This window comes from Letharia columbiana (genome assembly GCF_014066305.1).
Source record: "Letharia columbiana isolate WasteWater2 chromosome Unknown xfSc0000000_s0, whole genome shotgun sequence".
NCBI classification, from domain to species: Eukaryota; Fungi; Ascomycota; class Lecanoromycetes; order Lecanorales; family Parmeliaceae; genus Letharia; species Letharia columbiana.
The window spans coordinates 1-14,757 of NW_023501148.1; the positions used below are offsets into that span (position 1 = coordinate 1).

Genomic DNA, 14,757 nt, shown 5'->3' on the forward strand with positions numbered 1-14,757 from the left:
CAAAGCCGCTTCTTCAATTCTGATAAAGGAAGCGGTGTCTCGGCAGATGCGCTGCTCTATGCCAAGCAGGACCCAGTCAAAGTCCTTCGGTCAATACTATCGGACCTGGCGCGCGTCAGCTCTAATACCAACCTCGACACCGCTATTGGTGTAGATGACGACAGTGATAGCGATTATGACGATGAGTCTAACCTGAAAAAGGGCCACGTAGGTAGCAAAGCTAGTCTTTCAGGGGCCACGGTCCAAATGCTCTCCGCCATCGCCCAACAGCGGGCCCAGAGTGATGACCTTTCCGCTTCCTCGTCCGGCTTCTCCACGGTGCAATCGTCGTCAACCTCTGGCCTTTCAGCAGCCATTTTCGACCGCCTCTCCCTCACACATGCAACTACCACCGAGTTTCTCCAGCACTTCTGGTCCGCTTTCCTTTCCGGCGACCCTAATAGGGCTGATGAAATCGGCAAGCTGTTCGAGACATTGAACAGAGCCATGGATCGCATCAAAGCGGTCGCTACGGACGCTGAAGCGGAGCGCCAAAAAGGATATCGAGAAGTTGAAGAAGCAGGTACAGGATCTTTTTGAGCGGACGGGCAAGAGGCGGAGGATGGATTACGAGAGCACTCCAGGGGGTGCAAAGGCAGTCAATCAACTGTTGACGCCCACGGTGAAGGCGATCGAGGTTGCTACGAAGCAATACAAGAAGGCTTTGGCGGAGCAGAGTGAAGAAATTGGTTAGACTTAACGGTCAGCCAGCGGAGAAGTGTTTGTACAATTTGAGGTAAAGATGCATAGCGATGGTGTTCTCATCCATGGTAGCCAGAAGCTGGTGGAGTCCCAGAATACAAAAAAAGTCAGACTAATGGAACAACATAATTGAAAGAGCGTTTCGTAATAAGATACATCCTATGGTCGCGCATTCGCCCAAACCGTGCACACGCATGCAAACCTGCCAATAGTCTTGATGGAGAAGGAGAAATCGTGGGGATGATGACACAGGAACGAGACAATGGAAGGGATGAAAACCTAAGAGAAAGCGAGGAAACTGAACCTCGGTCCACCCTCATCGGGCCATCCAACCTGAATCTTCTTATCCTCATCATCATCATCTTGTATCCGCAGGTTTCCAGCCAGACAGCCAAAGAGTCTCACATCTGACTACCGGCCGCCCTAGACGATGGGCCTCACTTACAGCATTTCCTCCTGGATCCACCCCGCGCAATTCCAACCCTCTTCTTTTGTTAGAAGTCTCGCCTTCACTCCAAGTTACGCCGTTTTGTGCCTTGACGTGCACGGTAACATCGTTGTATCGATTGAAAGATATGGTGTACATCCGGTGGCTGACTAAATCATCAAGGAAAGGGCTTGAGGATCGTTTTTGAAAGTATTCGGAGTCAATGGCGAGGACGTCTTTGTTGAGACTTGTGTTGAGAGTTCTGATAGCTTGGGTTGTTATGGCTGAGGGTTGAGGAGTGATATGGCGCTGTGCGAGCAGCGGGAAAGGCGGAATCGAATTAGGAGGCAGTTAAGACGTTGTATGCTAATCTTGGTGTATACTGTGATGTAGACAAAGGTATGCGCTGGATGAGATTTGGCTCGTGGAAGTCTCGTTCTTTGTGTATTTGGTTGAATGTCCTCTATATATGACTAAATTGCTCCTAAACAATTACTGTTTCGCATGAACCTAAGTGGCCTTTTTCACACGTTGGTAGATCTAGGGAAAAGTCTGGGCCCATAGCAAAGATATTACTATATCGCTTGATACGTTTGATCAGTATTCGGCTGCTCTAATGAGGCAGACTTTGGCACAAGGGAACGGAGAATCCAAACGGATTAAAGGAGGTAAGTTGTATTTAGGTTCCCCGAGCGGGATTTCGGGGTCGTGCCACTATTTGTTCGTATGCAACCTTATTCCGGAGAATCGGGCTGAGAGATATGTTGCGTATGGTTCTCATATTCCTAGATTTGATGATGACGGAGGGAGGAGAACATTAGCAAGATGAAGGGAAGAATAATTGCAGGGCAATCGGGTGTCGAGGAGAAGGCTGTGCAGCAGACGGTAGGGTGTGGATACCAAGCGAACGTTAGAGAGAAACAGAGATGGTACCTTTCACATTAGGTTCATCTGACGTTCAAGTAGTCTTCTCAAAGAAGGGGCTCCAATCAGCCTGCGGTACCTTTCACAGTAAGTCAAGATTCGAGGATAATGATAACCAATGATTTGGTCATTGATCTTGCGCTAGAATCCGCAAGTCTCTATCACTTGCAGGAGACTATTCTAGATGCTGCACGATTGCCTGCATGATGGCATTATGAAAGGGAGAGAAAGGGAAAAGGAAAAGGAAAAAGGATGAGGGACACAGGCGGTCTCAATTGGCTCAATTAACATCAGCACTAAGCAAGCCCTAATTCTCCTAGGCTGTCTCGGTAAAGTCGGGAGCCTCGGGAGGCGGCGTCCTGGAATTAAAATCTGCAGCTCGAGCCTTGAGCTCCACCATTACTCGTACCTTAGCTCACCAAACAAAACCCTTACTCAACCGAACCCGAATTTGTACGAGTGAGGCCAGCTGTCATTACATATTCCCCCAGACTGCAATTGAATACTTCAACACGCAACCCAGTGATAAGGTATAGCCAGCGAAGCACACCATTGACCTCTTATTCAATCTTTTATCCACCTGTTCTCTTTGTCTCTCGTTCATTGCTTACTGCACGAAAAGCCCACTTACGAGCAAGTCCACCCCACTATCCGCCTATTCATTCGCTCGTAGTCCTAGCAATTCTTCCGTCATGAAGGGTATACCCCCTCTATGCTTTCCGCTCATCAATGCAGCGAAGCTGACCTTTTCATAGCACTCATCCTTGTTGGAGGCTATGGCACCCGTCTACGACCTTTGGTACGGCAACCTTTGCCCAGCGAGCACGATACAGAAGCGCCATGATGAAAGAGCTACATGTCTCTGACTGCTGCCAGACCCTCACTTTGCCCAAGCCATTGGTTGAGTTCGCCAATCGTCCCATGATCCTCCATCAGATCGAGAGCTTGGCAGCTGCTGGTGTGACCGACATCGTCTTGGCCGTCAACTACCGACCCGATATTATGGCTAAAGCCTTGAAGAAAGTATGTACCCTCACATAAATCAACACATTCTGGGAGATCTAAGCGATGTTACTAACAGCCTACAGTATGAAGAAGAATACAACGTGAACATCGAATTCTCCATTGAGACCGAGCCTCTTGGAACGGCGGGCCCTCTCAAGTTGGCTGAGAAGACCCTTGGCAAAGACGACTCGCCATTCTTCGTCCTGAATTCAGACGTCATCTGTGACTACCCCCTCGAGGAGCTTGCCGCATTCCACAAGTCGCATGGTGAGGAAGGCACAATCGTGGTCACGAAAGTCGAGGAACCGTCAAAATACGGTGTAGTCGTACACAAGCCAGATCACCCATCGAGAATTGATCGTTTCGTCGAGAAGCCGGTCGAGTTCGTTGGCAACCGAATCAATGCTGGTCTATACATCCTCAACCCCAGCGTTCTAAAGCGCATCGAGCTTCGTCCCACATCCATTGAGCAAGAGACGTTCCCAGCTATTGTCAAGGACGGCCAATTACACTCTTTCGACCTTGAAGGTTTCTGGATGGACGTCGGGCAGCCGAAAGACTTCCTCAGCGGCACCTGTCTCTACCTCTCTTCTTTGACTAAAAAAGGCTCAAAGAAAATTGAGGCATCCTCGAAGCCATATGTATACGGAGGCAACGTGATGGTTGATCCCTCGGCGAAGATTGGCAAGAATTGCAGAATCGGTCCAAATGTCACTATTGGGCCAAATGTTGTCATTGGCGACGGCGTGCGGATACAGCGGTCTGTGCTCTTGGATGGTAGCAGGGTCAAAGATCATGCATGGGTCAAATCTACCATTGTTGGTTGGAGAAGCACGATTGGCAAGTGGGCTAGACTCGAGAACGTGTCAGTGCTTGGAGAAGACGTTACAATTGGGGATGAGATCTACGTCAATGGAGGATCGATCTTGCCGCACAAGTCGATCAAGCAAAATGTTGATGGTATTTTCATGTATCCTTTCCGGAGCTTACGACCAACGCTGACCCGTCATAGTCCCTGCGATCATCATGTAGAGAATGAACTCGGTCTACTTCATTTCGACATGTGCATTAATATTCTCTCTTAAAGCTTTGATCATCTTCACTCACCTCGTCAGATGAAACTTCAATCTCTCTTGCATTGCGTGGGCGCAGAAATTATATGAGCCCTTTTCTCAATAGAAAGATGAGAAAGCAGAGCAGACGCGTTGCCCATGCGAGATCTCTCCTATGGCACAATAGATAGAGCTTCGATGAATTCAAACCCCCAATGTCTTCTCCTCAAAGGCTACCTGCATTGTGATCTCGAATCCCTTGCTGTCTACCAGCGCCAGTGATGGTGACCCATCATGAATTCAAGCCCAGGGATCTAGTCATCTCAGCCTCTGATACTATAGTAACGCCATCATAAAATACCTGCGGCGACCTCACCCCCGGTCCATTCCATCACATGACTATCAGACGAAACCAACATCTGCTCGATCATGATAAAACCCACAGAGAGGAGAAGCTCCAACTCCTGACGCTCTCCCCGCTCTTTAACGCACGACCCGTAAGCCTCTGCACCGGCTACCTCCATCCCGCCATTTCCCCCATCTCTACCGCGTCTTGACCACCGCAATCGCACCCCGGCGCCGGATCCGTTCCGCTGTTCGGTTCGAGAGCGCGGATACCGCATCGACTCCGGGTCTCAAACGGCAAATAGGTGCGTACTTCGGCCGAAATGGGAGGGCCCCAGCTCTTCGATCGCCGTGCTAAGCGGGATCTCGTTCGAGCTGGTTTCGCACGGACCGAGCGCGGCGGATCCGATAGCGTGGCTGTCGGCCTGAATGAAGATGTCCGAACAATTGCCGTCTCCTTTTGAGGAAGTTATTGCTCAATCTTTCTGGTGGACCGCCGCCCGGGCTCTGGACCTTCCCTGCGCTTCGAGGGAAGAATATCGGGCCATTGGCCGACCATGTGATATTGGCTGCCGTCCCGTTCGAAGTGGATGATGTGCCCGGCGCCGCCGTGGATGCGCCATTGAGGCCACCGGGAATGAGCCCCTTCAGGCCTTGAGTCGTGGCGAGACCCGAGCTCGCGCGGTGAACAATTGCCAGGCTGTCGCTTCCAGCCGATACGGGTATTTCTGAATTTGTGATGGTGGGCGCGTCCGCTGTTGATGCTGTGCCTGCGATTGCGATGCCGTTTGAGAGTGCGGTGGTTGTCTGGACCTAGGTGGTAAAGGTGGAAGGAGAATAGGCGTGCAGAGGTAGGGTTACTGTGGATGTCCCCATAGGATTCTAGTCCGCCATTCCCCCAATGACGACTGTGCACCTGAGGCTGTGACAGCAGGGCCGTTGCTAGTCAAGTTCGCGTTTTGAACAATGATACCGCTTGGAACAAGCGTAACCGTTTTGTCAGCCGCTATGGTCGCTACTGATGGAAGAGACGAGTTCTCAGCGCCGAGAGGTACGGTGGGCGTCCGGATGGTCAATGCCGTTGAGCCCAGTGATACCACCTCGCTGTCGATTGTGGGACCCTGGTCGCCTGCTGCGAACGTCTTTCCTACGGCTATAAGATGAGCGGCAGAGAGGGTCATTGTCTCACCGCCGACAGGAAGGACGGGACTGAAGCTGGGGTTGCAGTGGGCAGGATGCTGTGGATGGTCGGATTACCAAGTACGATGTCGCCATTTGTGTGCAGAGCGATGTATGTGCTGGACACGATCGTTGGGGTATATCCAGCCGTAATTAATTGACTGTCAACGATGACTACACTAGAATGGGATGCAGGTACCTCAATGTTATCATGGCCATCAACAGTGGTCACGAAGGGCGCTTGTACCGGAGCTGCGGCATGTACTGATGGCGGAGTATACGGCTCGCCGTTGGTGTTTGGAAAGGGCCTGTTGGGTTGCTGGTCTGTGCTATTGGATCCACTCGGGTCTGCAGGGTGCTTTGCAGGTTGTGGAACCACAACATCGGAATTTTTGCCTCCATTGGGACCACTAGTGGCCAGATTGGGAAACCCTGGGCCATTCGCCGACTCTGAAGCCACAATAGGGGCTATTAAAGTTACTTCTACTTATGAAATAAGTCACTTATTTACCCCTGCAGCCCTATTTCAGCCCTATGATAAGTAGAAAAAAACGACTTTTGAATAGCAACTCCGGACCTGCTATTCAACTCCATAAGCTACTTATTGCGTATTCTATTACACGTTCTAGAGTAGCCTTCTATACATATAACACGTCATCTCTTACTAAGCCTGATCCTACAGGCGTCATAGCCAGAAAGAAGCCTAAACGCGCCCTAACAGACGCCTATATTAGCTATCTACTTATTAAGGAGGTAACTAAGACTTTAGATAGCAGCGATTCCAGCCCGTCTAACTCAGAGACGGATCGCTTTAACAATGACTTTAAGAGGTGTTTTATGTGGCCATAGTGTTAGCAGCAGCCTCACGGGGGCCCTGCGACAGCTCTACGGGGGCCTTACGGGGGCCCTGCGGGCAGGTATTTAGGTCCAAATAGGGGTGTCTGGCTGTCAAGCGCAGACACCCCCGGGACCAAGCTTTTTTACACATAGGCCACTGTTCACCGTTGGGAATCGTTCTCGGACCGTTTTATTCGCCAAGGCCCTATATCAAATGGAGTTAACACGGTACTACTATTACGAGGCTATTTAAGAAGAAGAAGAAATAGTTACTATCTATAAGTAGAAATGATTAGGGTGCTATCAAAGAACTAGTAGCTTATTGCATTTTCCACTAGAAGAAGTAGAAGTAACTTTGATAGCCCCTAATGGCAGGACCGTAATCAACATTCGGATCACTCGTACCTGGATCTTTGGTAGACGCAGGACCGTCCGTGGGGTTTGGAGCCACAACGCCCGCATCGGTGGTAGCTGAATTATCTACAGTCGCTGGGTCATTGGAAGGTTTGAAAGCCGCAACGCCAGATTCTTCATTAAAACTCGTATCACTAGGCCCTGAATTCTGCGCAGGCGCTGGGTCAATGAAGTGTTTGAGAGTCGCGACGGGAGCATCTGTCTCGGCAATCGGATCAGCAGACACTGGGTCCTTCGCAGGCGTTGGATGGTCTGGAATGCCGCTCGCTGACTTACTATCCGCGGCACCACCAGGTGCAGGTGTGCTTGGAGGGGGTGTCGGCGAAGGCGTGGGTTGTGCAGCTTGTGGACCTGGTGAGGGAGCAGCAACACTCAATGAAACCGAATGCTTCAGTGGGGTAGGAGCCACAAAATCAGCTGCCGTCAACGCACGAGGCGGGTCGTTTATATCAAGACTGCGAAAACAATTCGCCCAGGCTGGGTCTAGAGCTTCCAATCTAGGTGGGGCTTGCAGCCATGGGTGGCAATGCTGCAAGTCATATTGTGCGTCAAGAAGGATACGCGAACTATTGCCACTGTACCAGTTGCTGGAGCAATTCGAATAGTTGTCTGCGTAATTGATAGGAACTAATGCATTGCTGTGAGAGTAATTACCATCTCGTGTCTTTAGATCCGTGGGTGCGTGAGCTATCATTGTGCTAGCGATGGTCTTTCCCAAATTTCCAAGGCAGTCCTCTGTTGCTGAGATATTACAGTAGGTGACGTAGGCTGATGCGGAAGTACTAACTCGGTTATCAACAGCAAGGTTCCAAAGAGAGAAGGCTTTCCTTACTAGGTGAATCCATCCGAATCAACAATGGTTGTAATAGCGGGCTGAGGCGCCGGTGTAGGCCAATAGTGTAGTTGAGCATTTCAAACGCGCACTTCGCAGGAAGTATCACAGGATGGAGAAGTGACCTGCGGTGTCCAATCGGCCACATAGTACTGCGCATTGGTCACTTGGAAGTACACAGGTCTTGTTTTCGTATAAAGTGCATCCGATATGGATGAATAAAAGCTACTGTAGTCTGCTGATTCAAGTGACAGACAAAAGCTTTTGGCGCTCGCGTTAAGACCATAGAGCTGAAGAGTCTCCGGCTGGAGGCCTTGGGTGACCACTGCTTTTACCTCAGGGTCGGCCCAAATATGAGAGCACCAGTACTCTTTGAATGGCATAGGGTACGAGGTTGGTGTAAAGGCAATGTCTGCGACGCAGAGTCTACAGTTTCAATCAGTCCACAACTCCTGTGAAAAGTGGGTGGATCCCACAGCCTGCAGTCCAAAAATTCATTGGGGTCGAACTGCTTTAAGGATTTAGTACGTTGCTGCTTGGGGTTGGGTTGGAAAGGCTTGACAGGTTTACGAATCTTCCACTCGAAGAGCTTTGACGGGGCATGATTGCTGCATTTGCCACGGATACCAGAAGCACAAGACAGAGGACGTTTTCAATTCTAGGGGAGCCAAGATCCAGGGCCTGCCCAAACTTGAATGAATCAAAATGGATACGGACAGAAGGAGGCATCCTGAGATAATATAGGGTATCTGAAAGGATGGTAATGAGAAGTGCGAGCTCGGCCTATCTGAAGATGCTGTGTATGTATAGAATCGGGAGAATAAAGGAGAGAGACCCTGCACTTTCGATTCACGATTGACACATGATTGGCTACAAATGGCGTCGACGGAATCCGTGGTCTTCAGCCTCACTCATTATGCAGGCCACAATGCAACGCTTCTTGGGGGATTTGCACAAATGCAAGGCATTATCGAGAACAGTATAACATGAAATTATTAGGTCAATCGATAAAATGGCATCAAAGAACGAAGGATCTGGTGAAACGAGCCGCGGCAAAGCATCGTGTTTGGTGGCCAGCTCATTGAGGCAGTGTCGCAACCACGAATTCTGGACTTCCTGCCATCTTGCGTGCAACTTGCAGATGAAACGCAGTTCAGCAACAGACAGCAAGAACGACCGAGGACCAATAAAGTAACAGAATCAGAAGGGTGTCGCCACAGGCACGGAAAAGATGGGAGACATCCCAGGCGCGACGCTACAACCAGCTTGACAGCTGGCATCTCGCTTCTTGATCGCGCTTCTGACCTTCTCATACGTATGTTTAGGTCAATACAGAGACTGAGCGAGAGTCCGAGCGGAAGTCGAATATGTTGAAGAACGGTTATTTGCTCGCCTAACTCACTCGCTAAAGCGGCCACGGCCGCGCGAGTTGGTTGGCTCTAGACATGCTTGGACCTCGCCGCGGGTCAGGCCTCTTATATCTTCAGCTGTCACCTGGCTTCAACCTGGCTCTTACCAAGAAATTCAGAGGACCGTTCGCGGTCTGATACGGAAAATGTTTCCGGACAATGCGTGGAGACCAAGCCGAAAGACACCAGACCCGTAGTGAAGCCGAGCGTCTCCTTTCCGGCGACTCGATGGAGATGGGGGATACGAGTCCTCAGCAGACGAGGGAGCACAAACACCCATCGCAGGTGGCAGAGAGATATACGGACGAGCAGAGCAATGGACAAGCTTCATCCTCGCGACTCAGTGCTGCTGGTGGCGAGGAGGTTGCGCCAATAAATGGACGCCATACGGAATACAGGGTGTACAAGATCAGGTGGTTCGGGCTCTCTCAGCTGATCTTGCTTAACATCGTTGTGAGCTGGGACGTAAGACCACTGATCTCCAGTGCCCGCGGCCCGATCAGGACGCTTAATGGCTAATATCTACAACTCAGTGGCTCTCCTTCTCCGCCGTCGCCAACACCGCTGCAGACTTCTACTCTACAAACCCTAGCATCATAAATTGGCTTTCCACGGGATTTCTCTTCGCCTTCGTCGCCGCCGCTCCAGCTACTATCTGGACCCTCCATACCGGCGGCCCGCGGCTCGCAATCATCATAGCATCCATACTCATTCTTCTGGGAAACTGGATACGCTATGCTGGCACACGGACCTCACCTCCCAGCTTCGGTCTTACGATGTTCGGTCAAATCCTCATCGGTCTGGCGCAACCCTTTGTCCTCTCAGCGCCCACTCGATACTCAGACATCTGGTTCACACCCTCCGGCCGCGTCTCCGCTACCGCAGTCGCTTCCCTCGCAAACCCCTTCGGCGGCGCGCTAGGACAGCTCATCAACCCCTTTCTCGCAGCCAAAGCTTCCGATATACCAAATATGGCCCTCTACGTCGCCATAATCTCGACCGTTGCCTCAATCCCTTCCTTCTTTATTCCCTCCAAACCACCCACGCCCGTCTCCCCCTCCTCCACGCACACCGCGCCTGGCATCCGCGAAACAGTAAACCTGCTGGGCAGAAACCCAACCTTTTACCTCATCTTACTGCCTTTCGCCGTCTATGTCGGCTTCTTTAATTCGATCTCCTCGCTCCTCACTCAAATCATGACGCCCTACGGCTTTTCGGAAACGGAGAGCGGCATTGCGGGCGCTGTACTCATACTAATTGGGCTGGTCAGCGCAGCTGTTACTTCGCCGATTATGGATCGCACGAAGGCTTATCTACCTTTCATCAAGACTTCGGTTCCGCTGATCGCGCTGTGCTATCTTGCTTTTATCTGGGCGCCTGGAACTCGCAGTCTGGTGGCTCCTTACATCATTCTCGCCATCCTGGGCGCTGCTTCTTTCTCCCTAGTTCCTGTGGCGTTGGAATGGTTGGTCGAAGTTACATGGCCTGTAGGTCCCGAAACCGGTTCTACAATCTGCTGGACTGGCGGCCAGTTGCTGGGTGGAATCTTTATTGTAATTAGCGATGTATTGAAAGAAGGGAGCGAGGGTAATCCGCCCTTTACGATGGGTAAGGCATTGATCTTTCAAGCGGTAGTGAGTGCGGCTGTCGTGCCTTGCGCGATGTGTTTGGGGCTGGTGGGCAAAGTCACACGAGGGAGATTGGAAGTTGACAATGGCGTTGCGGCAGAAGACCGGGAGGGTTGAAGCTATCTGCATCTTCAGAGCGACAGGGAGAGGCGTGGGGACGGCCGGAACAGAAGGGCTGGGGAGGCGGACCAAACGGGGCCTGTGGGGTTCGTGATAATGCTCTTGGAGCTCTCAATTTGGGATCTGTGATGAGGACGTTCGGGAGGCGAGAATCCACGGTTTGGATAGTGGAACACGATACGTTCGAAGTCAATGCACCATCTTTACGGACGTACTAATTGTTTGTGGGACGAGTGCTCAATTCGCGCCTTTCAGCCCGGACAAAATCCATAAATCCTACCGGAGCATCAATAATCCTTGACGAACAGCCTTTTGGCCGGCTCGCCAACTTTTCAATTAACTTTCCAAGCATAGTCGGTCCTCCCACCCAAGATGTCTCACCATGCCAGCATTAAAGAAGCCTGTCTATAGTGGTTCACCATGCTTCAATGTCCGCGCGAGTACTTCCCAGATCGTAGGATCTGCATTGACTAAGGCCATGACCTTAAGTTGAAAGTGTGAGAGCAGTTCTACTTTTGCGGTGTATCGTTTGGCAATGCCTGCATTTGATTCTTGTTCGCCAGGCGAGGTTTCGACGCTCTGCCTGAAGGCAACGCTCCTGTGTTGGCTCCAACGAACCGCATAACCCAGTCTTTGACATCCCTCACCTTGCGGACTTGCGGCTCGTGGATGGCGCCTTGCTCTAATTCCGCGGCGCCGTAAGCACCACGTGCATCATCCCCATCAACCACATTCCGGTAGAGCAGATCCAGCGTAGTCATCCCTCGCCGTAAGCTTTGACCGTAGACTTTACCCCTGAACGAGGTTAAAGCGACGGTCTTTGCCAGTACCACATCCTGGGGTCGTAGTCGCAAAGTCTGGGTTCGTAGCTCACCGTCTTGAAGTGCAGAATGATTGCTCTTCTGGGAAGGGGGAAGCCAGATGTTGACTCCGAAGCCAGCTTTCGTGTCGTCGCCCACAAGCATCTCAACGAGCTCGATCGAACGTCCGCCTCTGCGTGTCTTAATATTTCGTGGTTGCGAGATGGTTATAACACCCACCACCAGGTTCACTGTCATCGTCTGCGGGGTTATCGACCGTAGATAGGCTGCATTGGGCATGTCTTTGAGGTCGCTGAGATGGCTCGATATTAGCCTTGAGCGTGTGAGTTGAATTTCTGGATGAGATTGGCTGCTGGCGGAAACAGCAGCGGACAAGTCTTCTAGTTCCGTGGTAAAAGATTCGTCAAGGGATTCCGCGCCAACGATCTGAGAAGAAGGAATGTTTTCGTGAATCGCGAAGGAGTGCTCATAATACTGGGTAAACACGTCTTCTTCGTCGGAGTCGGAGACCTGAGAACGCTCGCTTGGATATTCATCGGGGTCCGCTGAGATGAAGGAAAGCTCGGAGGTGGATAAGAACGAGGACTCATCGTTGATACAACCGAACCCTTCGAAAGGTAGTTCTTCTCGACTCATTTGCGTGAGGCCCGTGGGTAGATGGGACTTCTCGAGCGGCAAAAAGCGCCATGATGGTGCTTTATCATCAGTCGTTGATGTCGCAGTAGATTCGACGGGTTATACTAATTAAATTATTAATTATTAATTAAAAGTAATTAAATATTAATATTAATAACTAAAGTAATTATAAGTTAAAGTATTTTAGAGTTAAAAATATTATCTTCTAATATATTTATAAATTTATCAAAATTAAAATAATAAGAATATCTTATTAATATTAATTTCTAGATTTTTAAAAGCCCTTTAAAGAAGAGAGCTAAGGTCTTATTATCGAATTTTTTATTTATAGTTCTTTATATTTTATTATTATAATTATAAAATTAGAATAATATTTAAAATCTTATAATAATAATTAATAATATAATTTTTTTAAATTTAAAATTCTAAATAAGTAATATAAGAAAAGTGCTAATCTCTCTTTAAAAAGAAGATTTATATATTTATAATAATTATACTTTATATAATTCTATAAAAAATTAATCTATATTTTTAGATTATTTCTATTATTAAGTATTCTTAATTTTAATTATATTTTTTATATCTATTATAACTTTATATATAAATATTTTTATTTTTTATATTAAAACTTAAAATTTAAAAGCGATAATTAATTAGTATTATTAAAATATAAGATAGAATACTTAGTTATATTAACTACCTTACGAAAGCTACTATATATGAGAATTTACTATTAATTAAAAATAGATAAACTATTAGCGATAATAATACGATTTGTATAATAAGGACTACACACCGAATACATTTAAATTTTACGTTTCATATAACGTATATCGAAGAGAGTTATGAGAAATTTTCTATTTATAGCAGATTTAGTCAAATTTATTATTAATGAATAGTTAATGGATAGTTAATGAAATATAAAAGAGATATCGATTTATAATTATTTTAATACTACGCTATAAAGTAATACATTAATATATTACTAGTAGAGAATTAATGGCCAGCGGTAATATATGAAATTTTTCAAAAATTTCTTTAAGTCCCACAGCCCTATAGGGCTATATATCTTACTTATATATTAAATTTCGAGAAAAATCCAAAAATCGAAAAATAAATCACGTGACGTTGATGAATAGGCTATGATAAGCGAAGCGAGATACTTGAACTATTTTAAACCTTAATATATAATAAGGGAATTACGAAATAATTATCTATTTATTTCGAATATCGAATAATTTAATATTATCGAAATTCTACTATCAATAAAACGTTGATTGAAAGTTATAACAAATATCGAGTTGATAGTACAGTCACGTGACATACCCTAATCGTATATTTCCTCTAAGATAGAGAGTTCTATAAAAGAAAATAGCGACTAGATATAAATATATTAAGTTATATTATATAATTATATTACGTAATCGCTAAGACGCTAAAAATTATATAATTTAAATTCTAATACTCTCCTTTTTTTTTTATATATACTTACTTTAATATATACGAATTAATATTAATAATATTAAAATCGAATAGATAAGATAAAAATAATTTAATCGATTTTCGCTAGAGTTTAATATCGAATAATTAAGATAAAATTTATATTAAATAATTAAAGTGAAATTCAAGCTAGATGATTAAAGTAAATTTAATATTAAATAATTAAAGTAAAGTTAGAGTTAAATAATTAAAGTAAATCTAATATTAAATAATTAAAGTAAAGTTAGAGTTAAATAGTTAAAGTAAATTTTTAACGTCGAGTAGTTAAAATAAAAAGTCGAAATCTAAAAACGACTATATTAAATCTTAAATTCCACTTTTTATTAAAAAATAGTTTTTAAAAAAAATTATTTTTAAACTATCTAGTATATATTAAAAATCGATTAATTTAAAATCGAAGAATATTTATAGAGATAATTAAATAAAATAATTAAAAGAAATTCTTTATTTTATATATTATAACTAGCTATAAAGCTTTTATAAAGTTATTTTAGATATCTAGTTTTTAATAATAATAGCTAATAATAATAGTAATATAGATAAAAATATTTCGAAAAATTATAAAGATTTAATAGTAATAGCGATAATAGCGCTAAAAAATAGCTATTTTAATATAAAATAATGAGTTTATAGAATATTAAGTTTAAGGCTTAACGAGTAGCTTAAGTAAATTATTTAAACTATAAAAATTAATAAAATAGCTTCTTTAAAGTCGAAGTTAGCTTCTCTAAATAAATAATATTATAAATAATATTTTAATTTAATTAATATATAAAACTTCTTAAATTTATTCTTAAATAATATCTTAATAAGTTTATCGACTATCTATTATTCGATAAAGATATATTTAAAAATAATAATATTAGTAATAACTTATTTCTATATAT

The 14,757-nt window shown here is 45.8% G+C and overlaps 6 protein-coding genes across 6 annotated transcripts; 3 read left to right on the forward strand and 3 right to left on the reverse strand.

Annotated features, from left to right (window-relative positions):
* Positions 1-246: 246 nt before the first annotated feature.
* On the forward strand, positions 247-733 carry HO173_012899 (uncharacterized protein; the record flags this gene model as incomplete). Its single annotated transcript, XM_037314729.1, has 2 exons — positions 247-562; positions 624-733. 2 exons carry the CDS (start codon positions 247-249, stop codon positions 731-733), a joined length of 426 nt encoding a protein of 141 aa, XP_037158356.1.
* Positions 734-2,784: 2,051 nt separating this feature from the next.
* On the forward strand, positions 2,785-4,129 carry HO173_012900 (uncharacterized protein; the record flags this gene model as incomplete). The annotated part of the gene is made up of 5 exons (XM_037314730.1): positions 2,785-2,791; positions 2,848-2,891; positions 2,969-3,115; positions 3,181-4,057; positions 4,110-4,129. 5 exons carry the CDS (start codon positions 2,785-2,787, stop codon positions 4,127-4,129), a joined length of 1,095 nt encoding a protein of 364 aa, XP_037158357.1.
* A 719-nt stretch (positions 4,130-4,848) lies between these two features.
* On the reverse strand, positions 4,849-6,075 carry HO173_012901 (uncharacterized protein; the record flags this gene model as incomplete). Its single annotated transcript, XM_037314731.1, has 4 exons — positions 4,849-5,264; positions 5,411-5,647; positions 5,752-5,852; positions 5,921-6,075. The coding sequence occupies 4 exons, from the start codon at positions 6,073-6,075 to the stop codon at positions 4,849-4,851; spliced, it is 909 nt and encodes a 302-aa protein (XP_037158358.1).
* Positions 6,076-6,844: 769 nt separating this feature from the next.
* HO173_012902 (uncharacterized protein) lies at positions 6,845-8,485 on the reverse strand (the record flags this gene model as incomplete). Its single annotated transcript, XM_037314732.1, has 5 exons — positions 6,845-7,706; positions 7,757-7,797; positions 7,843-8,182; positions 8,233-8,267; positions 8,327-8,485. 5 exons carry the CDS (start codon positions 8,483-8,485, stop codon positions 6,845-6,847), a joined length of 1,437 nt encoding a protein of 478 aa, XP_037158359.1.
* Positions 8,486-9,324: 839 nt separating this feature from the next.
* On the forward strand, positions 9,325-10,910 carry HO173_012903 (uncharacterized protein; the record flags this gene model as incomplete). The annotated part of the gene is made up of 2 exons (XM_037314733.1): positions 9,325-9,630; positions 9,699-10,910. 2 exons carry the CDS (start codon positions 9,325-9,327, stop codon positions 10,908-10,910), a joined length of 1,518 nt encoding a protein of 505 aa, XP_037158360.1.
* A 512-nt stretch (positions 10,911-11,422) lies between these two features.
* On the reverse strand, positions 11,423-12,370 carry HO173_012904 (uncharacterized protein; the record flags this gene model as incomplete). The annotated part of the gene is made up of 1 exon (XM_037314734.1): positions 11,423-12,370. The coding sequence occupies one exon, from the start codon at positions 12,368-12,370 to the stop codon at positions 11,423-11,425; it is 948 nt and encodes a 315-aa protein (XP_037158361.1).
* Positions 12,371-14,757: the final 2,387 nt, after the last annotated feature.